Here is a 23,790-nt window from a genome sequence, read left to right as displayed (position 1 = left end):
TTCGAACATGCAAAAGAAGGGCGGTATATGCGCAGTGAATTTGCCCCTTATGGTTACCGGCAATCAACTGTGAGTAATTACATGGAAAAAAACATTTTCAACTACTTCTAATAACAATACGTTGTTTTTGGTAAAAGTCACTCAGATGCTGCTCACCGGACAGTCATGGGCCTCGATATCAGGGTGACTTTTGAATAGGAGATTAAAGAATTTACGACCTGGATTGACATCTGAGTTGCACCCCCCAAAAATCGACCTCCGATTCAGTTTAGGAAGCAACGTCTTTGGCAAGTCTTGGACATCAGCTTTAAAAAGTTTTTTAGGCAGGAGTGCTACCCTGTTTTTGGGAAAAGCATCGTAACTTCCGTTTACTAAAAAGGACAACGCTCAGATGCTAAGAACCATCGTGTTTCTGCTCGTAAGTCCCTATTTTGTGCTGTTATAAAGGGTATCGTTATAAAAAAAAAAAAAAAGAAAAAACCTTTATTCGTCTAGTCTTTGGATCGCTTTTTGGAATCAATGGGTTCATTAGAGGGAGGTCAATCTGTGTTCAACTATTGGTACTCGCCTACAGTTGGGTAGTCTCTATAAAAGAACAAAATGCACTCTGTGGAGTGAATTTTGCTATTTAGTTTATTTTGACTTTTTTCTTGTTCTTTAAGTAGTGTACTGTGGCCCTTTACTTTCGACAATATTTTCCCCCGGAATGGGTTTCAGAATTACTAACTGATATCGCGTCTACTTTAGAGTTTAATTTTTTGGGTCGGATTCTGCGGAGGCTCCGTTTGAAATACCACCGAGTTCTTGTCAAGGCCCTATTCTATACTCATTTAGCGAACATCTAAGAAAAATGCTTCTACTAAATAAATAGTGCATGCCAAGAACCAAAAAATCTGCACCAAAAGAAGTGACCTATTCACACAAAAATGTCCTGATATTAAGACTATTTAGGATGTCACTGTGCATTTCAAAAACGGTACTATATGTGTCGCTACATAACCACTTACATGTTATTTTTGACGCTGATGTCAGTTTCTGGGATCTTGTTGTTTAAATGTGTAGTTTTATATTACGTACTTTTATTTCACTGATCCGCAGGGTGAAGGTAGACTTTTATAGTGCCATTATCATTTCTAGATGGTTATATTGCTCAGAAATGTGGTCCCTATTTCGTAATACGGATCGAAAAAAAGGACGAAGATATGGGTAGCCTACAATATGTTGAAGAAAATGACCTGCAGGCGCTCAATGATGTACATGATAACCTCGAGATTAAAAAAAATCTACGTAGTGTGTCCATTAAGGTTCCAAAAACCACTGTTAATAATTTTTTTCATAGAAAATGGCAAGATCAGTCGACAGGGAGCCCACTCTATGTAATTATGACGTTATGGCTTTGTAAACCCCTTGAATAAAGAAGGCTTTGTATTTCCGTAGTTTCATCTTCAGCAACTTCAGTGCTATGTAAACTTTAAGAAGAGAATTTACAACAATATCTAGGTCGGCAATCGTACGTACTTCGGAAGTGAGTTACTCGTTCGGAGTATATACTCACAAATATGTTGACCACAAACAAAACTCCACACTTAGGCGTTGATAATAACATTTTGTTGTTATCTCACCATTTTGATACTACGTTGATAGAAAATTACAAAAAGTCGTCTCCTTTATTACCATCATTCATCAGTCATAATGATTTTCGTTAGACGATTTACGACCATTTGTCCGCACGCAGTCTAAAAGCTGTAACTTTTAAAAGCATTTATTAAATAGCAAAAGTGCACAAAACAACAGAAGAGCAACATAATTATTTCTACATCCCCGATGGACTTTTCCCCAAACAACTGAACTTTCCATTTACCTTGAACATTTTGTTGCATAAACAAGCTGCAGTCAATCTGGAGTTCAACACATGCGAGTAATAGAAATGTTAAACTTCAATTCGATCTTTATTACTATATATTATTATTATTATTATTATTATTATGATTTTTTATGATTTTCTGATATTATTATTTTGGTGTCAGTTTGTCTAACTGTAATCGTAAGCACAATTGTAACCAGTATCCCTTAATCGTTAGTTGTATTTGGGTTAACAAAGATCGCGAACAAAAACTCGCGAAGAGATCTTAAAACTTTCAGTTTTTTCAGCATTCTACTTTACAATATCATTTAGCTGAACCGATTTATTCAGCCCCATTCTTTTCTTTATTTTCATATCTGAACTCTTCACAGTTTTAAAAATTTTTTATTTTAAACTTCTGAGTTACACTAAGTTTTAAGGTGGTGTATCTTTTTATAAAATCAATTTATTTTGCCATACAGAAATAATGCGGGTACATAATAACCGGTTAAATCTCTACCTAGGCATCGTTTTTATGTTTTACTTCTCATACCCTTAGCGGTTTGGCATTATTTTAGACGGCTGACTCCATTATAAAACACTGAATGTTTACGCTCAGATTCGCATGAACGCCACCGTGTGGTTTTAAATTAAGCAAGTAAGCACGTTGCCCATTACGCTATTAGCGAAAAATTCGAGCTCGTAAAGGACGTCTTGTTATTCCTGTTGGACCTGACTAGCAAACGAGAAGATCAAATTATTCCTATTTTTACTTATCGTTTTCCAGATGCCATTGGCTACGCATCAAACGGTAATATATTGCGAAAAAGTGACTCAGAAGCTTTGAGGAAATTACTATCCTTTCTCTAGCCGGTTCAGGAATGCGTCGATATTCGTTGCTGTTATTATCTTTAGACCAACGACGATTTTGTAACTTTAGGTTAATCTTCGACTATTTCGTTTTTATTTAAAGTCAACTTCCACCGCTACGTTATTATCTTGAAAGTCTCGCCTATATGATAAGTCTAGTGAAAGTTTGGCGATAAAGTCGAGTTTAAAAAGTGTGTATTCTATTTCAAATAAGTATCACTAAGTAAGGATCACTTTGGTATATAAATTTATATCTACTACGCTTCTTCCTATAGAAGCATGCATTTTGATGATAGCTTTTAAACTGTTATTGTAGCTTTCAAGAGGCATTATCTATATTAAAGGGTATATCTTGCTTTTGTACCATTAGACCTCGTTTCGCACTATCATTACTCATAAGTATTGCTAATTTGCTTATATTTTGCCTACACCTTTGAGAATTTTACATGTCAGATTTACGAATTTACGAATTATTGAAAAAAGAGGTAAATCACAACTTAGACGACCTTAGCATTTTTCAATGTAAAAGCAAAAAAGTTCTAGATTTCTTTCTCCAATACTGGTGCATAGCTAGTACTTTAATGAAGACTAATGTTTTCTCAAAAATATTTTGATTTATTGACAAAAACTGATATCTTGCTGAACTAACTTATAGAAAGTGTTTCAATCTCAACCCCTAAAATGCACTACAACTAAATGGCTGTAGCCATCCGTGCTGAACCAAGCCTTACGCTGACATATTACCTCTATTTTTATCACTGCGCATACCTAGACCTTTTTTTCATTATTTACTGCTACACACTAACTAGCGACCTACCTTTTTTCATTCAAGTGTTCCATATCTTGTAAGATATTCTTGTAAGACTGTCCTGCCATTTTTTTACGATACAGTCTGCGCTGCATCGAGAATGTAGATCTGCTTTGTTTCGTTAGTTAGAACTAAATTTTTAATAGTCTAGTCACAATGTTATACCGAACTGTTCTCGTTAGCCCGTTCTAATTCTCTTAATTTCTTTGAACTGATTTTTCCGAACCGGTCGCTTTGTTATCATTCAGTTGTCATTATCCTCATTTAACTGTTTCCGTCGTCCTTGAGTCACTTGCGTAGAGGTTAGTTAATAAAGCAGTAATTTTCAACACCAAGAACGCAACACATGCTCCTACCAAAAGAAGAGAATATTGTTTTAAGGGAAATTCAATCCTTTGTTTTTTTAGATCTCTAAAATAAAGAACTTTCATTTTTGAATTTAAGCACTGGTGAAACAATCATCCAAAGATGCCGTGTTCTTTCCACCACAGTTGTTTTTTGTGAAAAGGTTAGTATTCACGAATCAAATTCATAGAAGTCAGTCAATAAGTTGGTGAGTTTTTGATTGTTCCGAAAATAATGTACTGCACATATCTACATTCATAATGGATATTTTGTACCATTACAAAAGCTGTCCATGATACTATGATAGTTAGATAGGTCTAAATAAAAACAATAACAACGTTTTTAAAGTAATTAAAAATGTAAAAAACTATTTACTCGCGGATGAGAATTCAAAAGATGGCCGAAGCTCAAGCAGCATTGTTTAAGTCAGTTGCTCTACTTGGGTTTGTGCACGCTTTTTAAGGAAATCAAAAGTACTTCATGAATCAAGTATTCCACAAATTTTCAAGCATCTTTAATCAAGTTGGTTGTTTGAGGTGTGTACGTTAGTTCCACCCCTTAGCCAAAAGGCATTTGAAACATTAATCCAATAACGTTCGAACTATAAGTGACGTTTACTTATTAAAAAATACTCAGCCGAGTCGGAGTACTTGATTTGACACAGATTGTTTGTGAGTTCTGTCCGGCTTTAAAGCAAAATTCAAGTTGATTTAACAAAAAAACCTTTAAAAGGTCCCTTTGAAGAAATTTATCTGCCATTTCGTAGGTTCTTCTATCAACTGCTCTTTTTATCACGTTTAGTTATTTTCTCTGCGTGAAGAAATCCCCGGAATCATTTCTTTTTTTTTAGAAATAACATCAAGGACTTAGTCCCATTAGGTCCCCTAACGAGACTGTTTTTGCTTGAAGAGAGGTGTTTCTGCACCAGACCTATAAAACGATACGCCAGCTATACAAGTTATTAAATTTTATATTAAAAAAAAGTATTATATTTTCTTTATTATCTTATTTTCCTAATTGTTAGTTAGAGATTAGAATCAGCGTAACGTAACGTTGACAACACGCTCAAATAAATGGGTATTAAACACCTACGACGCTACCGCTTTTGCTTCCCTTGAGATTAAGCAATTAACGAGTTGTTTGCCAATTGCTCATTCTGTTAAGATCCTTGTGTTGGCTTATTAGCGTATTAGCTTATTATTATATTATTATAAATAAAACTAAATCGACCCTGCGTCTAGAAGGATCCTGGCTTGGTCACTAGTGTTCATTTGTCCAACGTGTATTGTTTTTCATTGATAACTACACAACTTTCCTAGAAAAATCGGTTCTAACTTAGCATTCACTAAAATTTCCAAAAAGTATTCAAGAAGTATACTTTGCGAAATTAATTTGTACTTAAAGTAGTAGCGGTATGATCCATACCTATGATACAACATATAAACGAATAAACGATAATCGCATTACACGAAAGCATTTTATCGTATACAAATATTTAATGAGCGACCAGGTAGCACTCAAACAAATACTAAGTTCCATAAGTATGCGAATAGTAGCAAGTTGAAAAATGCCACGAAGCTATACAAAATGATATGCAAGTTTTCATTTAATATGTTGTTACGTATTATGCTTAAATCAAAGCCACAGAAACGTGATAGTTGGCCGAAAAGAATATTGTATTTTAAAGAAGTTAAGAACTGGTTCACATACTACAAACAGATTCAACAAACGATATTTTCCACTATACTTTTTATTTATTATATTCAGCGTGAGTAAGCAGAGCATAAAAGCTAATTAATAATAACAGTAGAAGAATTAAATGTACATGCACTTCATTACCGCGAGCCCTACCTCTGCTTCGACGTTCGATATGTCCATCGAATATCGAAGCGATATGTCTGTTGAAATGACTATGTGAAAGAGGGAACGAGTTTTCCATACCAATTCAAAGCTTATCGTAGTAGCCATTGAGCTTGTTGCTGAGCTTAAGCCATTCCTTACAGTAAGATGCCCTGAAATGCGAACTTCGTAAAAGCAAACGGACAAGCCAACCTCCAGTAAAGACAAATATTAGTGGATGGCATATTTGGCTTTGAACGTACAATGTAAACGACGCAGTCTTTTCTTGACGGTATAATATTTACAGGTAAAAATATTTTCAGTATATAGGTATATATATATATATATATATATATATTTGTTTCTAATTTACGTTCTTTTCACCACGAATGCTTACTATTCCATCATGGTCATGACAGTTGCTAAAATTATAAATCTAAACTATATACTGGCAAGTTTAATATTCTATGTGCAGATACGATAGGACATAAGGACGTATACGCTTATCAGTGTCATTAAGTGATTTAACATCGACTATCGAATATATTATTAGCCCTTTGCACACAAAATGCAGCTTACACGGCTACAAAAAACCCATTCAGAATATTCCACGACCAGGGAATAGGGTTAATTGTAACATGAATAATGTCAAATCAAATACATGCAAATTGTATAGCAGCACACGAAACTATTATTCCTTTGGATTTGGAGTGTGACGGTTCAACCCAGTTTGCATATCGTTTGGAAGCGGAAAGACTACCCTACAATGCTGATGTCTTCTACTACTAGATCCACATCTAGTAGTCTCCACGCAGGTTATTCATAATGAAACTTGGTGGCTCTAATCTCTTCTAATCAAGCTCGGATATATGGAACCTCATGACATATATCTCTTGTAACGTCGTATCCCACTTCTCAGCCGTTTTGAAATGGCCACGTAGCCCCATCTGGAATATTATAGCTGTCTTAGTATTGTTTTTGCAACGCTCTACGATGCAGTTTAGCTTTGTATTTATAGCAGAAAATCACCTGATAAGATCAAAAGGCTATATCTCGCGATAATTATGTCATGACTCACTCTAATCGTTCCATTGACGAGTGCACCGAAACAAGTGCAGTGTATATCAGTACATGACCAACAGCGATTTGCATTGTATGTGTTGAAACGATTTGCACTTTCTGTGTAACTGACTACTCACTGGGAAGTACTTCGCGCATATTTTTAGGGTCACGCTTGTCCTAGCGACATGTAGGCATACCTCAGATTGTTATTTATCATTTAATGTATTAAGGCGATCTTAATCGTGATCCAAAGTGGCGTATTTCTTGGGCGACCGGCAAGTTTTTGTATTAGTACATGAGCTCTATCAATATTTGAAATTATTGATGCATGATATTTAATTGCTTTTATTAATGATACAATAATTTTCTGTTGGTCGCCCTGCTCTCGCTTCTTGAGCGCTTTATTCTTTGCATTAAAAAAAAACTCACCGTAGACGTTCGGTATATTTGTTCCCTACTCCCATGTGTGTCAAGCGCATTTGTCGTGATGTTTGAAACACCACCTTTTTTTTTATATCCAGTATTTGATTTAGATAACAATTTAAACAGAGCTTCTACCTTGAGGTCGCTACTGGCGGATTGCGAAATCGAGGTTGAGTTTTGATTCGCCTGTTTTGCAATACCCCTCGCATTTTGATTGTTCGACTTCATGAATGAATTCGTAATATAAATGTCTTCACGCGCATTTTTCTCACTGTGCCGTTTGCAGGTCACTATGTTGGCGATTACAAAGCTCGCATCATTTGTTTCGCCTTCGTCCAATAAGACGTACTGTGCGAGCGTCGCAACCTTTATTGACTGTAAAGTTAACTTACCGACCAATGGAGGAACCTGCGACTAATGTAACGAAGTGCTTTGGTCATCTGCAAGCAGTTGTTGAAAAAAAAGTGTTTCTTCAAAAATGCTTACGGTTCTCCGGGCTGTGTTCACGCAGTCGGCGATCCCATCGCTATAGTTTCGAACGGACTACCTAACTGCGGATTTACGTAGCTGGTAAGGCCTAGAGAATCAGAGATAAAATCGAAACAAGATCCACCTGGGCAGCCATTCTCTCGACAATTTTGAATAATAGGAAACAATAATTCGGAAACTAGGCCCCGCGCTCAGTGAATTCAACGAAACTGCATCAAACATGTGTCACGTACATTCACCACATGAAGTTCCACTGCACAACCTGTTTTTGTAAAACGTCTCTCAGCCCCGAAAGTTAGCCGCAATTTGGATGTCAGACGATGCCGCTAAACTAGCGGATCAACCAGGATGCAACTCTAAAAACCTATGGGCTTCATTTTGAGAATTCACCCTTGAACCTCAGTATCTCAAACATAGTTTTTTTTATAGATTTTTGACCTTTTACTATTACATTATTTATCTTGCACGAATGTACCCCTTAAGCTCTATATGAAAAATTTAATAAAAGTTCAAAGCTTCTTGCTAGAATGCATGCCTTCTTCATCTAGCCGAACCGCCTAAACCCTGCTCACTCTCAAAATTCAGTCACACGTCAGAAAGTAAACAAGCATACTGTCGCGATATCATACTGAGGAATGAAGATACGACTCGAAAGTCAATCGTCAGTGAATTATTAAACCGTCTGTGTAGTAAAAAGAAGGGGTGGTAAGTTAATGTAACAGTAGTGCCGATGCGAAGCTTAAATGAACTTGCTTCCTTATGTGACACTTATATATATTTAACTTAAAAAGAAGCCCACTGTGATCTGTCTTCGGAATGTACCGCAGCGTGTTTATGGTGGCCGAGAAGCCATCGCTAGCTCAGTCACTAGCGAATATATTATCAAATGGCAGCTGCAAAACGCGCAAGACGATCAATGGCGCCTGTTCTGTACATGAGTGGTCCGGATCTTTCTTAGGCTCGAACGGAGCGCGCTTCAAAATGACAGCTGTGTGCGGGCACATCATGACAACTGATTTTCCCTGTATATATAACCATTGGGATAGAGTGGATCCCGCTGAACTATTTCTTATACCTGTAGAAAAGAAAGAAGCGTCTCCAAAATTGCAAATGCCAAGGATGCTTGCTAAAGAAGCTACTAATTGTGACACGGTGGTTTTGTGGCTTGATTGTGACAAAGAAGGCGAAAATATATGCTTCGAAATATTGGATGCAATCCAGGGAAGCATCAAACGAGGAGCATCGATTTTCCGAGCAAGGTTTAGTTCTATTACGGAGAAGGATGTCAAAGCCGCGATGAACAACCTCGGCAAGCCGAATGAGAACGAGGCACGATCAGTGGACGCACGCCAAGAGCTCGACCTGCGAATCGGCTGTGCTTTCACGCGCTTCCAAACTAAATATTTTCAAAATAAATATGGAAACCTTGACTCATCACTTATTTCGTATGGCCCTTGCCAAACACCAACGCTCGGATTTTGTGTTGAACGTCATGACAAAATCCAGTCATTTAAACCGGAAAACTACTGGGTACTTAGCGTGCAAGTAAGGCTTTACCTCATTAGTGTATGGTATAATGCAAGCTAGATTGCTTACAAATAATAATCGGCATGAATTTGTGAACATGCATGCAGCTACGTTTATACTGATCGTTTAAGCCACAAACAAGAAATACCATCGATTGTTCGCTAAAGAAAAGGCTCAGTTATTACACCAATCGGTTTTTAGCTTTTGCAGTATGGTAAGTTTTCATTCATTAGAATATTTTTCACATGCTTAAGTGGACTTCAGTACTTCGTGCTTTGTGTATCAAGTTTTTTCCTGAATTCCTTTATACAATATGTTGCTTTGTTTTAAAACACTAGCTTAGGACGTTCAAAGTAAAATTTAAATACTATCGACCAATACCTGGGTGAGTTTCAGATATTATTAAGCTTTCTTCAGTTTTATGTTTAACGCACACACATAATGTTGGCCCCTACTAATTTAAAACAATGGATGCCTAATGTTGATTCAAAAGTATTGTCATTAATGTTCACATTTTTTCTACTGTGTTATTTAAGGTGAAGCTCCCCAATGGCAGCATAGTGGTTCCTGAGTGGGACAGGGGCCGTATCTTCGACCAGGAAGTGGCTTGCCTGTGTTTGACTATGGCTAAGGTGTCACAACATGCAAAGGTGCTATCAGTTCAAAATAATGATAGAAGCAAGCAGAGACCTCTGGCGTTGAACACAATCGAACTGATGCGTGCAGCCAGCGCAGGACTCGGAATGGGTCCCCATCACGCTATGCTTTTAGCGGAGAAATTATATATGCAAGGCTACATATCATATCCACGTACTGAAACGACGTCGTACCCAGAAAACATGGACCTAAGAGGAACCGTGATTATGTTAAAAAATGTCAACGATGTGTCAAGCTATGTGCAGCAGTTGCTAACGCAAGGCATAAATAAGCCGCGCAAGGGTACCGATGTAGGTGATCATCCTCCAATCACCCCCACTCGAGCTGCCAATAGGGGAGATTTGGATGGCGAAAGCTGGCGTCTCTATGAATACATCGTAGCGCACTTTCTTGGTACATTAAGCAAGGACCTAAAGTATCGCCATTTGCAAGCAGAACTTCAGATCGGATCAGAGCATTTCACGTTAACTACGAAAAAGACTACTGATCCTGGCTATACGGCTATTATGACTTGGCAGTCAGTGTCCTCAGATGGCGCAGACTCACAGTTTAATTTAACACCGGGTTCACAGCTTGAGGTCGTTTCGATTAAGTTAGACGACAAACAAACATCTCCACCAGACTACCTGACGGAATCTGAGCTGATTGGCCTTATGGACAAACACGGGATTGGCACGGACGCTAGTATCTCTACTCACATTAACAACATTTGTCAACGTCATTACGTTACGATTGAAAGCGGCCGAAAACTCAAGCCCACTAACCTTGGAATCGTGTTAATCCACGGTTATCAGACTATAGATAAGGACCTTTGCCTACCGTGGATGAGAGCGGCTGTAGAGGAACAGCTGAACTTAATTGCTACAGGTCATGCTAACTTTGATGCCGTTTTGCGACACACGTTAACAGTGTTTCAACTTAAATTCCACTACTTTGTAGCTACAATGCCTGCTATGGACGGTCTCTTGGAATGTACATTTAGTCCGCTTAGCGCATCAGGCAAGCCGATCTCACGCTGCGGCAAATGCAGGCGATACATGAAGTTAGTAAACAGCAAACCGACCCGGTTGCATTGCCCAGCTTGCGATGAGACGCTCTCCCTTCCGCAAAATGGTGGGGTACGCATGTTTCGGGAACTAAAATGTCCCCTGGACGAGTATGAATTATTGCAATGGTCGGGTGGAATCAGGTGCAAGTCATTTATTTTCTGCCCATATTGCTATAATCACCCCCCTTTCAGGGATACTAAAAAGAACTCTGGTTGCAACGCCTGTACGCATCCTACCTGCCCGCATAGTATGATGTCGAACGGTATCTGTGGATGCCCTGAATGTGCAGCCGGCGTACTCGTTCTTGATCCAGCATCCGCACCGAAGTGGAAAATTGCCTGTAATCGCTGCGAAGTTCTTGTCAGCTGTTTTGAGGATGCTTGTCGTGTTACCGTCGAAGAAGAGCGATGTGAGACTTGTGATTCCCAGGTAGTGTTTTACTCCTTAACTTATGTCTTATATCTGCAGGCGAACGTGCATTCGGATACTATTTTTTTTCGACTGTTTGTCTGTCGACTGTTGTCGAATTCTGCCCTGTTTCGACATAATTAACAAGGGAAGGTCACTAACTTACGCACACTACCTGTGTTCTCAATTTTGTCTGGGTTGCGGAATCAGTTCTGCAAGTGCGTAATTATCAGATCGCTTATCTTGCAATCGAGGAATTCCAACATGAATTTTTTGAAAACTATATGAAAAGAAAAAAAAATTATATCTATATATATATATATAATTTTTTTCGATGGATGTTGATTTTGGTACTTCTCACACACTAAAGAAGACGTGAGAAGTACCAAAATCAACATCTATCGAAAAAAAAATCTAAAAAAAAATGCAAAACTAAGATCTTTTCATTGAAAAAATCTTAATGTTTAGCAAAGTCAAATAATTTCATATGATTCTCCGTAATCTTTTACTGTGGCACAATCCTACAATTAAATAAAAACAGCAATCTTGTTTGATGTAAAAATGCTACACATACAATATGATCCGTTGTAAAGCTATGTAGTAGTGCCCAGCGGTGTTGTTCAAGCAATTCAACAAAGCGCCAGTGCCCTAAAATTGTTTACCGAATGGTTTCCTTGTAGTTGCTAGTCTTCGTTGTTTACAAGACAAGCCTTTGTCGGTAGCAAAGAAACGTGATCATTGCCGTCTTATTATACTTTTTTTCCAATTCAGTTGTACAGTCAGCTCTGTCCCATCAGTCTCTAATAACCAGTACCGATAATACACCTTTTGGCTTCAACATGTTTGCCGAGTAGCAGGAACACGGCAGAATAATTAAGCAAGCATATTTTCACTCTTCGGGCGCATAAATTTAGGCGCGGAATGCTAGTATCTATAGATAACAAAATAAATAACAAAATCTGAAAATTGTTGCTTTCTTGGTGAGTTGAGATTATTGTCGAAATATGCAATGTTATTTTACAACTAATTTCTACAAGTTCTGCCTATGCGATTTATTAAGTAATATCATTGGACTGACTATTTTTTTGAAAAATACTTCACATAGTCATATCAATTTATCTAAGTGGTTCTGATTAAGAGCCAAAAAACAAATCTGCACAATGGTCTTTTTCTTTGTAAAATCTTTATTATTTTATACGACAGAATGAGGTTAATGCGACAAACCTGTAGCTAAATCGTTTTTATGCAGTTAATGAGGAGGTCGACTAAGTTAGGCTTTTTTTACAAGTCATCATATCTGCTAAACTTCAATTATATCAATGATGGCGGCTAAAGGAATCGTTTATGTTTGGCTATAGCGTTATAGTATCAAATTTTCCGTTATTTGATATTCCGTTGACAAGTTAACAGAACGGCAACGCAGTCGTTGACCATTCTGTCGCTCCGTGTTCAATGCGGCGTATTGTTAAAGATTAAAATTGTAACTGAATAATTTTTCATTATTGTGAATTGCTTGCGGCTATGTAAATTATGGTAAAGGAATTTGGCAATCTCCAAGCTTCCTTGTGTAAATAAAACTTGAACTTTATCAAAGATCCATTCAAAAACTTCAGTGTGGAAAGTAATGTTTTCACAAAAATTACCTCTTACGCCGAAAAACTTATATCCTTTTTATAAAGCCAATTTATAACCATATATAATCGGTCTAAATTTATGAAAAGTTTTTGAAAAATGGTTCTGTAATTCTGGCATGCGATTATTTTTAATACCTAACCTTTTTCGGTAAAGCAGGTAAATATAACGTTGACATAATTTCACCTTTCAGGTCGTGACTGTTGAATATAAAAGCCTTGAGCGCACTCGACTTAGTGGAGCTTTGCAGGAAGCCACAGGTTGCGTATTTTGTGATCCAGTACTGACCCCGTTGGTGGAAAAAAAAATGGCGTTGAAACCACGCATTATTCGCAATCGACCCTCACGACCCGCTGGCTCTAAAGGAAAATCTAAAAAAAAACCAAAACCCAAAGACAAGATGGCGCAGCTTGCCGCTTACTTTGTCTAGCGCCCCAATTGTAGAGAATATTCTTAAAACAATAGAGATCTCCCAACGAAGATTTACGATGTAACATCGGAAAATTAGTAATTATTTCTTTTTTTTTTGTGGGAATTTAAATTATTATAACATCATCACAAAGTTGGTCTACTCTAAAGATAAAAGTTCCACCGAATGATCACACGTAAACAGTCTATTCGTCTTGAATGACTTAGAACTGACCAGAATCGCTGACCGAATCCTGAGTAATTAAGCTAAATTTATATAGTTGACCACATAGCGAATTCGAGCTAGCTCTATTTTCCCTATCGTCGAAAATATTATTACATTTAAGCGAAAACCCTATTGTGGCTACAGAGTTTATATAAAAAAGAAAAACATTAATTTATTATGCATAACATAAGTAGAACGTGTCTGTTATTAAGAGTTAGCTGTATGTAAAGTGCCGATCAAAAATTTTTCACCGTTTGCAATGTTGACATGCCAGAGTCCTAAAACCATGCTGAACATACAGAATCACACTATGCCTTCATACATCACTAATTAAACGGTGACGTAGGTGGCGCGCTAGTAGTGTCCTTATAGACAAAGGCTTATTTCTCCGCCAAAATACCAAATAGTTTCGAAATTTGCATTTTTGGAGCACCCGAATTTACCGTGACTCACAAGTCCGACTACCAGTAGGTCTGTGGATTTATTAAACAAAGTCGTAACACGCAGTTTCTTCGAACGAAGATAACCAGTGACTGTTCGGGTGGAAGCCTACTGTAAAGGTCATACTTCTGTATATATGATATACTACGAGTCTAAAAAAGCATGTATTTCTGAGTATACATCTGTATATGGTGGCGTTTGTAGCGTTTTCGGTTTAGACGTTATCCGGAGGATTGAAGCATACCAATGCGAGTGCCTTATATATACCATTTTAAGAAAATAACAAACGTCCTTACAAAGTAATAGGTTTTCCAAAAGTTCAATAGCTTAAAACACTCAATATGTCTAGTCACTGAGTATCTTTGCACGTGGGAGTTCCGTTTGATAAAACTGTTTGGTAGGTCCACAGATCTAAACGCAGGACAAAATGTATGTACCAGATTGCATACTGGTGCTGCGAGTATACAAGAAATGGGATGATGGAGTTCGGTCTTTTGGGTAAGGGGTAAAACATATGGTGTTATTTATGATCATGATACACAAAAAAGCGTTTTACTATTCACCAAGTAAAAATAAAACCGATGGGGCAAAATATAATTGTATTGATTTCTATGCAGCATGTCTTTACCTCATTTAAGTTAGACTCAAATATATATTATTCCTTTTTCGTTGGTACCAAATTCATTATGCAAAAACGGCTCTCTCTTTCCCTTTATATATATATCGCTGTTAAAACTAGTGCTAAGTGTCACCTATTGCTATTTTTTCGGCAACTGATACCTCCCTATTGATTCTTTCTACTATTTATTTCTACTATTGATTCTTTAGACTGCATTATGTAGCTATTCCAGTATCATCAATACTCGCTGCTTGCATTACGTTCGGGCATATATCGCAACGTATGGCCCTGTATTCTCGCATTCATTAGTGCTTTCGAGTAGTGGCGACCCTATAGTGTGTAGTGCAAGTCTGTTTATGTTGTCATTAGTAGCTAATGATGTAGTAGATCATTTACTTTGAAACGTGATAACGTACTTTTTCACTTCTTTATAGGTTAACCTACAACTTTATAATATAATAATAAAGATAAGTATAATTTCTGACTTCCTGCCATTTAAAGGTAACTTATTCTTTCTGCAGCTATAAAAGCCAGAGGTTTAAGAGTTCACGAAGCCCATAAGCAATTTTAACACGTTCGGATTTGAATAATTTTCTAACGTCAGTATTTAAAAAAATAACAATTAAAAAAATAACAATCATGATTTTTTTTAATCGTTAATAGCATACTTTAGCAGTTTTTGTAAGTAAGAATCTAAAGCCGGTGATAATACCTGCATTAGACAATCATAAGTTTTCGCAACTGTACATCTGTTTTAGGGTAATGTCCTGCCGGTTTAGTTGCATCCAGCCATCGTTTGCAGTCACCGTAAAAGATAAATTTTTCATAGTAGATCTGCAATTCGAATGAATTGTATCGTGAAGCAAAGGGAAGTAAGCGTCTTCTCGTTCTGTTTGGCCATCATTCAAATTATGCTCGCCTATTTGTTAAATATTTTTATCACCGAGGTGGACAAATATGCTATTTTTTTTATATATCCCAAACCTAAGTGCTAACTCCAAAGCATTTTGGGATGGGTATACTTCCATTACAGTTCTTAAATTGTTGTTATGCACCTTCGCAGAAATATTAGATTTTCGAGTATTAAATTTCTTTTCCGAAATATTTTTAACAAACCCTCAAGGTGTTTCTAGTCGTAAAACCTTAACTTGCTTTATACGGCTGTTTATATTGCAGATAGTCATACATAATCCTAATGCATTATTTGATTAAAAATGAGCTCACTATGTTACATCGTCACAAACGTCCTAATTCTTCTATATATTAAAACAGATTGGCTAAACTTTTTCGTTCGCTGGCATGAACGAGCACTTTAGAGCCATTCTTACCCTTATATAGCCCTATACGTGTATTTATTCATATATGTTATACTATGTTATTTCACCGATGGCGATATATATACACATGGAGAGAAAGGGAGAGCTTGTTGTTCGTATATATGTATATAATCTTTAACTGCTCAACAAATCTGTTGAAAGCACACATGGTTAGCATATTTTGTTTAGACCTTTCTGCGCTTGACACTGACATATATTCGTTAAATTCAATATAAAATGCTTTATATAACGTAATGTATTATGTAATATACATGTCTGAATACAAAAAAAAATGGAATACAAACATTTTCATAATTTCTTTCTGTACCTAAATTTTTCGTTAATTTTTTCCTTCTAGTTGGTCAGGCTTATGATATGAATAGTTTTTGAAAAAAAATTCTCTAAGGACACTTCTTTAAAGAGTAAAAAAGTGGCTTAACATTAGCGAACTCTACATTACAAATTGATTGACGCTTTTCAGTTTATCTAAGGTCATACAAAACAGAAAATGTTAAAGGAAGCATATACATTGCAGTATCTCGTATACTATGTTTTATATTGATAACCTTCATAAAGATAATGAAATACGTTAACCTAGCGATCTTACAGGTAGAATTTCGATTTGTATACGATAGAATTTCATATTAGATGAATTCAGAAATACCAAGAGAGTAAATTTAGGACTTTTGCTTTCATCGAAATTATTACATACTGCAGCAAAATAGTATGAGAGATGTTTCAAAAATGGCCTTTACATACAACTTTTTGGCAGTCGCCTTGGCCAAATAGTACTAAAGTGCAAAGTAAAATAAAAAACACGATACCGTTTGCAGTGGGATAAAAAAACACGGGCTAGTATCTAAATATCTCGAGTTTTACGTCCGGTACCACCGTTACGCATTTCGTCAGACGGGTAGCTCCCAGCACGAAACAAAGAGTGCCCACGTACGGATTCCTGGTTTACTACAGACAAACATGTTACCCATCACGTCATCACCAAGACTCTCTCAGAAAATAGAACTAATTATGTTTAGTGGTTCAAAAGAAATCTAGCAATTCCAAAATTACTTTATAAAAACACGATTCTGCCCCAAAAAGGTCTGAACACTTTGAAGATAAAAATCGGCAGCTTGCTTTTTGAAACTGCTTATATCAAATACGCAACACAGAGAGTAACCAGGACATCAGATTAATGCCGAAATCTCATGGTCAAGAGGCAAGACCAAACAGAGTACTATCCACTTCAATGGCAAACTCAGTTGCTCTTTATGCAGTACCAATATGGCAACAATGAGTGAAAAAAGAATCAACAAGAGTAGATCCACGCATACCGAAAAGCAAATTACCTTGAAAGATGAAAGGACCTTCAAAACAGCTCTCCTCGAGACTGCAATAACGATTGGTGGTTTGATATCCTCGGAATTACAACTCGCAAGAGAGAACGAAGAAATTGGAAAACCGCTTTTCGGAATAAGTTCGTATTTAGGTAGTAAGGAGCGTGTAGTAATCCGTAAAACATCATTGCCAAAACAGCCAACCTTTTTTTACTACAGACATTGCGACTAACTATGGAAATACGCAACGACAAGTTTTTTCGTGGTTCAAATGTTAAGGTCACAGTTTCTTTAGACCATATTAACATTAAATCGGAAAAGCGGGGGTAAGGATGACTGCGACGTGTGTGTGTATGAGTCCGAGGCCTTAAGAAATAACTGTCGAATGAGCTAGAAGGTATGCTTGAGCCATACTACTGAGTAAACAAAATGTTAGAGACGAGATAGAACTGGAGATGCTTTTGTAACAGTAATATTAAAAATTAAAATCATTGACAAAATGCGATCAGTGCAAATATGGATTGATATAAAATGTCTTGTCTCTTCGTCTTATTATTCTTTATTAATATGTGTTTAAGGAAAAAAAGTGATGCGTACCTCCGGTTTTTCAGTCCCGTACCCCACACCAATAAACGCTGGGGGAAGTGAAGTTTTAGTAAGTAGAGCTATTGGATACGAATGCCTTTGCAGTAGCATAGAGGGACCCACTTCTCCCGACGTGGGAGTCCATTTGATGTCGCGGCAGTGTTATTACAAGGGTGATGGTAGAGAGGGTCCGCTAGTTTTAATCCTAGAAGCAAACAGAAAGGAAATAACTCCAGTATAATTGAGGGAAGTTAGTCATAATAAAAAAAAATGGAAAAGAATTTCAATTTATCCATCTCATGACGAATTCTTAATTAAGATTTTAACGACCGATGTAGAAATTGTACTTTCAGATGCAGTTTGTTTTCAAAAATAATTATTTTGTTAATTTCGTTTTAATATCGAATACTGAGAGAAAAGAGATAATTGTAATACAGTTATCAAATTCGCTTTTTAAAAAAATGAACACCTAACAGAACTAAACATATAAATGTCAAACGAGTTATTTTCTTCCAGATAGATGCGTGCAATGCCAGTAATGCGTGACGAAGTTTAAGAAGCTTCGTTGAAAGAGAAAGAGCCTCGGGAAATCGCTCAGGCTCTACTAACCAAAAATAATGGCCAACATTTTTGTGCCCCTATATATGAGGTCACTGTACTTAACAACGCAGTGTAAAAGTAAACCACATATTTATTTTGAAAGCGGCAAACGAGGTCAGTGATACAGGAGCATATATAGTAGCCAGACCCCGATACTAAGAAACCATAATAATAACTCGCTCTTTGTGCGTACAGATAATAGCAAATCGCCTCAAAAGTATATTCACTTACGCGACTTCGCTGCAAACGTGGCAAAGAATTCACTTGTGGGATTAACAAACGAGTGTCTTTTAGTAAATCGCAGTTTTTGTTCCTAGACCTAAGACTATAAAGGCTTCAAACCTATTAATGAGTGCAGATAGCGCTCAATATCCTTCCCCTATTCGGGCATTTTCTGAAGAATATCACAACTAGTTTTAAGCGCATCTTTTAGCACCTCGTCTTTCGGCTTCTTAGGATTAATATCGAGACCTTTATTAGCTTTGTTCTTTTGGGTGCTCTTTTTATGACATACTTCTTGTACTGATAAGTTAAAAACTGTTGTTCTTTTCCATAAAATATGGACTTGTGTATGTCACGGATTATTTGCAGTTTTTTTTTAACCAAGCATTGGAGCAAAAGCGCTTTCGTATGCGAGAGGCTGCTGCCCCTCAGCCAATGCCGGCTGCGCTAAAATGACGATCATCACGTTACTGTTTTTATCGAAACTTTTGCCTGGGGCGCCTAGCAATTTAATAAGATTTTCACGGTTGGCGTAAGGCAATATGAAAGAACTACATGCGTACCACTGCCATTTAATTACAAACATAACCGCTTTCCCCTTCCAGCCCCTTTTACAACCTCTCTACGGTCGTAACAAATATCTACATCCTAGCTCACATTTGTCAACTAATCCTCTTGTGAAATTTTTGCATTGTTTGATTTAACGATCAGTTCCAAATCGATTTTCTTCTGTGCCGTTGTTACTCTTACTTGAAATGCCCTAGTACCGTTCATAGGCTCCTTCTTTACATTTGACGCTTTGGCTTCAACTTGTCGTTAGACAAGCCATCGTGGTGGCGATGTGGCCTTCGACATTGCAGATGTAGCATTCTTTTTTTGTGTTGCAGTTTTATGCGTTCTGCCTAACTGTCAAACATCTATAGCAGTGTTCACCTTCAGATCTCTATCGTAGTAAATCCGAATTAATGGCCCACCATCAGACGGTTTAAGTGACACTACACATCATAAGCTCGGTAGGTGGGTTAAGTTATTCGTACAATTTTATTTCTATAGCGAGTAGCACCCGTCGCAGAGCTTGTCTGTCGTGGTGTCCTTATCTAGGAGTTTGGCCTTCATTGAGAGCAGTAGGTCCGCTCAGACCTGTCCGCCTAGGTTACCTTTTGCTCCGATTTTTCAAATTAAAGTACAACGCGAGGTCTCCGTTTTTGGCCTTAGTATATATTTATTTATATGGATATCTAGATTGCCCGGGTGAATAACTTCCTCAAGGATTTGTTGCATGTCTGTACAACATGCTTGTCCTTCGGCCATGCCTCGTACTTTCGTCGTTTACCTTTACTTTCCCCTTGGTCTGGTCGTTCCTTCTGCCATTTATTTTCATATAAACGCTCGGCAGCTAGCAGATTAAAGAGTATAGCAGTTTCCCAGGTGATCATCCCTGCTTCTTGGAGCTAATTTGCCTCCTAGGAAACGAACGATAGGAGCCTTCATGTAGCTTTCGTGATAAACAGTAGCCTGACGGGCTCGGTTGGCGTTTAAATAAGCCCATTTCACAAAAACGTAATTTCTAGCTATGACTATGGCCACTTTACCCACGGGAAAAGGGCGAAGCTCTTAAGTCGGATTATGCTTGGTACTTTTGTTCGTTCTATCATCCACTATGCATTTTTGATTAACAAAAATTACCTACATCGTATTTTTTTCTAACATTCTCCAATGAGCCACTTCCACCCTCTTACAAACCTTTCCCATGGACTTCTGCCTAACTAGACGTATTCTTGTTTAAAGTAATATTTGAATCAATATTAGCACAAGGCCCAAGCATGCAGGGTCCAGGATTTGGTGGATGAAAGTCAAACAGTATCTGACATATGCCTTAACATTAAAGTCTGCATAACGCATGCGCCCACAATCTCCTTAAAAAAGTATGGCACTCTCATTAGGTGATGTCATCTTCTTCCTTCATATCCAGTGATAGGTCTACTTTCCAGCAAGTTTTGTGCAACACTATAGAACGTGGCCGCTTGTTCTGCCACTGATAACTGCTTCTATCGGTTATTCCTTCTTCTCAATACTCTTTTACGTTTCCTTTATGAAATAGCGCGTTTGTTATCTTATTGGTATCTTCGGCTGTTTTTTTTATTTCTTCCTGGCTATCAGGGACACACAGAATTGTTAAGCTGTAGATAGCCGAATTAGCTAGCATAGGTTTACAATTAGAGGAAATCGTCCCTTTCGGCTGCTGTGCTTCTTAGCCAATAGCCTCTCCTTGGCAACCTTTTTGGGCGCTATCCTCATTCTCTTCTTTTTCAGCACTTTTCTGTAGTTTTTTTGTTCTTTCCTTTGTTTTTGGAGTAGTTTTATCAGGTGGCTAATGTGATGTGCTGTAGACTATAAGTAACCGAACTCTGTGATGAATAACGAAACTAGTGATTGTGTCAGGAATCGCTTTGAATAAAAATTGGCAGGAATAGATGCCGAAAAACAGTATGAGTTATTATTAGACAGAAACGCGTATCACATTCCGATTAGCTTATTCAGTATTGAAGTCATATAAACTTCAGACAGTTAAGCAGACGTCGCAAGCCAAATCGCTTTCTTTTTTTCCCATCTTTTTTTTTTAGGACATGCATTGCAAATACTTGATACAACAATATTTAGTTTTTCTCCCTAGTCATGTCAAACTCCCACTTTTGTGTACAAACTGTTTTTGTGTATGTTTCAGTGTGTATTGCAATGTATATTATGTATATTTGCAGTTTGTGGAAAGAATAATTAATGAAAAAAATTGTATTGCCATACGTACGTAAAGGCACACCACACAGGGTTCATAGTAGTCTCCGAAACGGCTCGGGAGTTGAGTGTTGTGAAGCACTTTACGCGGAGTGCCGCCTAAAGAAAATATTTTTCAATCAGATATTAGTTAAGATTTCGACAGTCAGTGAAAAATAAGACAATTGTGCAACCCATAGGGATATTGCTCGGAGGACTTTACGACTTCTGTACTAAAAGAGGCTCTTGGACAGAAACCACCAGATAAAGTGTTGGTGATGAAAAAATATTTAATAAGGGATCAGGTTCACTGCCACAGCATGGCTAAAATTTCTAAAATCGTAGATTCAGTGTTATTACCATAATTTAGTAGCCACGATATACAAATCAGTAGGCTGCTGGTTAGCTAAAAAACACGAGCTGCTATTGCAGCCGTTGTTTGGTGCAAAAGTATGTATCGCTTAACAGCCATTCATGTAAATAGACACTTAAAACTTTGGCTGTAAAGATTTAAGTGATTTGTGAGCTAGCAGAAACTAAAAGAGCTCTAAAAATTTTGCGAGGCATTTGACAGTTAGGAAGTTTGCTATTTCTCAATTAGAATATGTCTTGAAAGTTAGATCTGAAATATGTGGTTTACAAATTAGTGCATGTTTTTCCTAAAATATGTGATATTACAGACAAACCAAGACCACTGTTGGAAACATAGGTGCTTCCGAGCCCGCCTAATCGTTGTTGGCATCGGCTATCTGGATTCATCTTGTTATAATAACAATAGCTGTAAATTTTCGTGTATGTAGAAACGAATCTTGGCATATATACTTATTCTTTTGCTGCTCCACAAGTCGCTGTCGGCCAAGTGAGATATTCGTTTAAATAAACCAGAGTCATCAAAGAAGCGAGTTTTCACGCCCTGGGTTGACTTATAGCACGAAACAAAATGTGTCTATGTTATGTTTGTAATCTAGCCCACCACGTGTCCATATGTTTAGTAAACAAATGCGCTGTTATTGCACAATGATAAAACCGGCATGTCTCGATATAATCCAAGCAAAGGACTTTCGTTACCAAGTTTCTAATCCGGCGATTCTGCAACGAACAATGATATAACGAATAAATAAAGAATTTGAATATTCTCTGCTTGTACACACTGCAAGGGCCTATGAACAACAGCGGTACCTTTGATATCTCCGGGCTGAAATTCGTGCACTGTAAACAATGCATGTCAACAAATCGTAGTTTTATTTATTTTTAAGTCATAAAAACATATAAGTATATACGGGAAAGGTTTGTAGAGGACAACGACACATCAGAACGATAGAGTGTGTAATCTTGGTATTGGAGTATTAGATAGGAGGTAGCAAATTCGTTCCAGCAGGTCACAAATGAATCCTTAAAGAGCATGGCCACCAAGCATCGGAGAAAGAAAACGCAGCAAGTACCTCGAAGTGCTCATAAATTGAAAACCAACAATGAAACATACAACGAACATTAGATAGGAACCCACCAGTTGATTTTTGTCTGCACCTGTTACCTTGAGTCTTGCAAAAAAATACTAATGGTCCGTATCGAGACAGAAACCTTGATTGCTCTTTGCCGATCTTTGCTATAATAATATTGAGAAGCAACTGCTCAGTCTGCATAAATATGTCATATATATATTCTGTATAAGAAAAAGTTCATACGAGTACAATTATTTTATAAGTACTCAATATAATTGTAATAAAGTAGTCTGAGTAGAACTAAGAATTATAAACGTATTGAATATATACATTAGTAATGATTTTTTTAATACATTTTTTTAACACAAATTTAAATTTAATGCGGCTCACAGTAAATAGGCCACAAAGCAAAAGCTCTCGTAATATATGTAAATGTTAAAAGCTGCAGAAATCAGTTTCCGAGATAAAAAAAAATAAACGATTGTCTATACCAATCGACCTACTGTAAAGTCCATATACTATGGTTTCCATAATAGCCGAGAGCATGGGAATCGGCAAAGTGGGAGAACATGCGATTTAACCTTCATAACTGGTAACAAGTTAAGTATGCTTAGCAAGTACATATCAGTACCGTTTATGAAAAACGAATTAGTGCTTTGTAAGTAGTTAATAAACATAAACATGTATGATTCCAATTTGCTTGCGTGAGCTAGAGAAGCTTTTACGTAAAAATAATATTCTTACAATGGCGGAACTCGAAGATTTTATTTTAAGTAAAACCACGGTATTGTTTGATATTATAGTCGTTGTTCTATTCAAAATACTATGATACAGCAAATATGTTCGCATGTAATGAATTTGAACGCGGTATTT

The 23,790-nt window shown here is 37.1% G+C and overlaps 2 protein-coding genes and 1 long non-coding RNA gene across 4 annotated transcripts in view; 1 reads left to right on the top strand and 2 right to left on the bottom strand.

Annotated features, from left to right (window-relative positions):
* The window catches only part of LOC111254729 (fatty acid-binding protein-like), a 52,870-nt gene extending 45,062 nt beyond the window's left edge, over positions 1–7,808 (bottom strand). Inside the window, exon 1 of the mRNA XM_086975613.1 lies at positions 7,677–7,808. The gene's annotated coding sequence lies outside the window, so the exon portion shown is untranslated. The remainder of the gene's footprint in view (positions 1–7,676) is intronic.
* On the bottom strand, positions 5,601–23,540 carry LOC147754235 (uncharacterized). Its single transcript, XR_015317637.1, has 3 exons — positions 22,655–23,540; positions 21,510–21,595; positions 5,601–18,086 (listed from the first exon to the last, which is right to left on the bottom strand). It is a non-coding gene; the product is annotated as an uncharacterized LOC147754235 (long non-coding RNA).
* Positions 8,496–14,624, top strand: Top3beta (DNA topoisomerase 3-beta). 2 transcript variants are annotated; one of them, XM_086975612.1, is made up of 3 exons: positions 8,496–9,209; positions 9,743–11,341; positions 13,146–14,624. In XM_086975612.1, the coding sequence occupies exons 1-3, from the start codon at positions 8,496–8,498 to the stop codon at positions 13,380–13,382; spliced, it is 2,550 nt and encodes an 849-aa protein (XP_086831738.1). In that variant the 3' UTR covers positions 13,383–14,624. The 2 variants fall into 2 exon arrangements, with proteins under 2 accessions (XP_086831738.1, XP_022670569.1); XM_022814834.2 differs by having other exon boundaries at positions 8,496–9,224.
* Positions 23,541–23,790: the final 250 nt, after the last annotated feature.

The sequence above is a fragment of the Varroa destructor genome, unplaced genomic scaffold (genome assembly GCF_002443255.2).
Source record: "Varroa destructor unplaced genomic scaffold, Vdes_3.0 BEIS01000007.1, whole genome shotgun sequence".
Classification (NCBI taxonomy): Eukaryota; Metazoa; Arthropoda; class Arachnida; order Mesostigmata; family Varroidae; genus Varroa; species Varroa destructor.
This window is presented reverse-complemented; position numbering and strand designations above follow the sequence as displayed.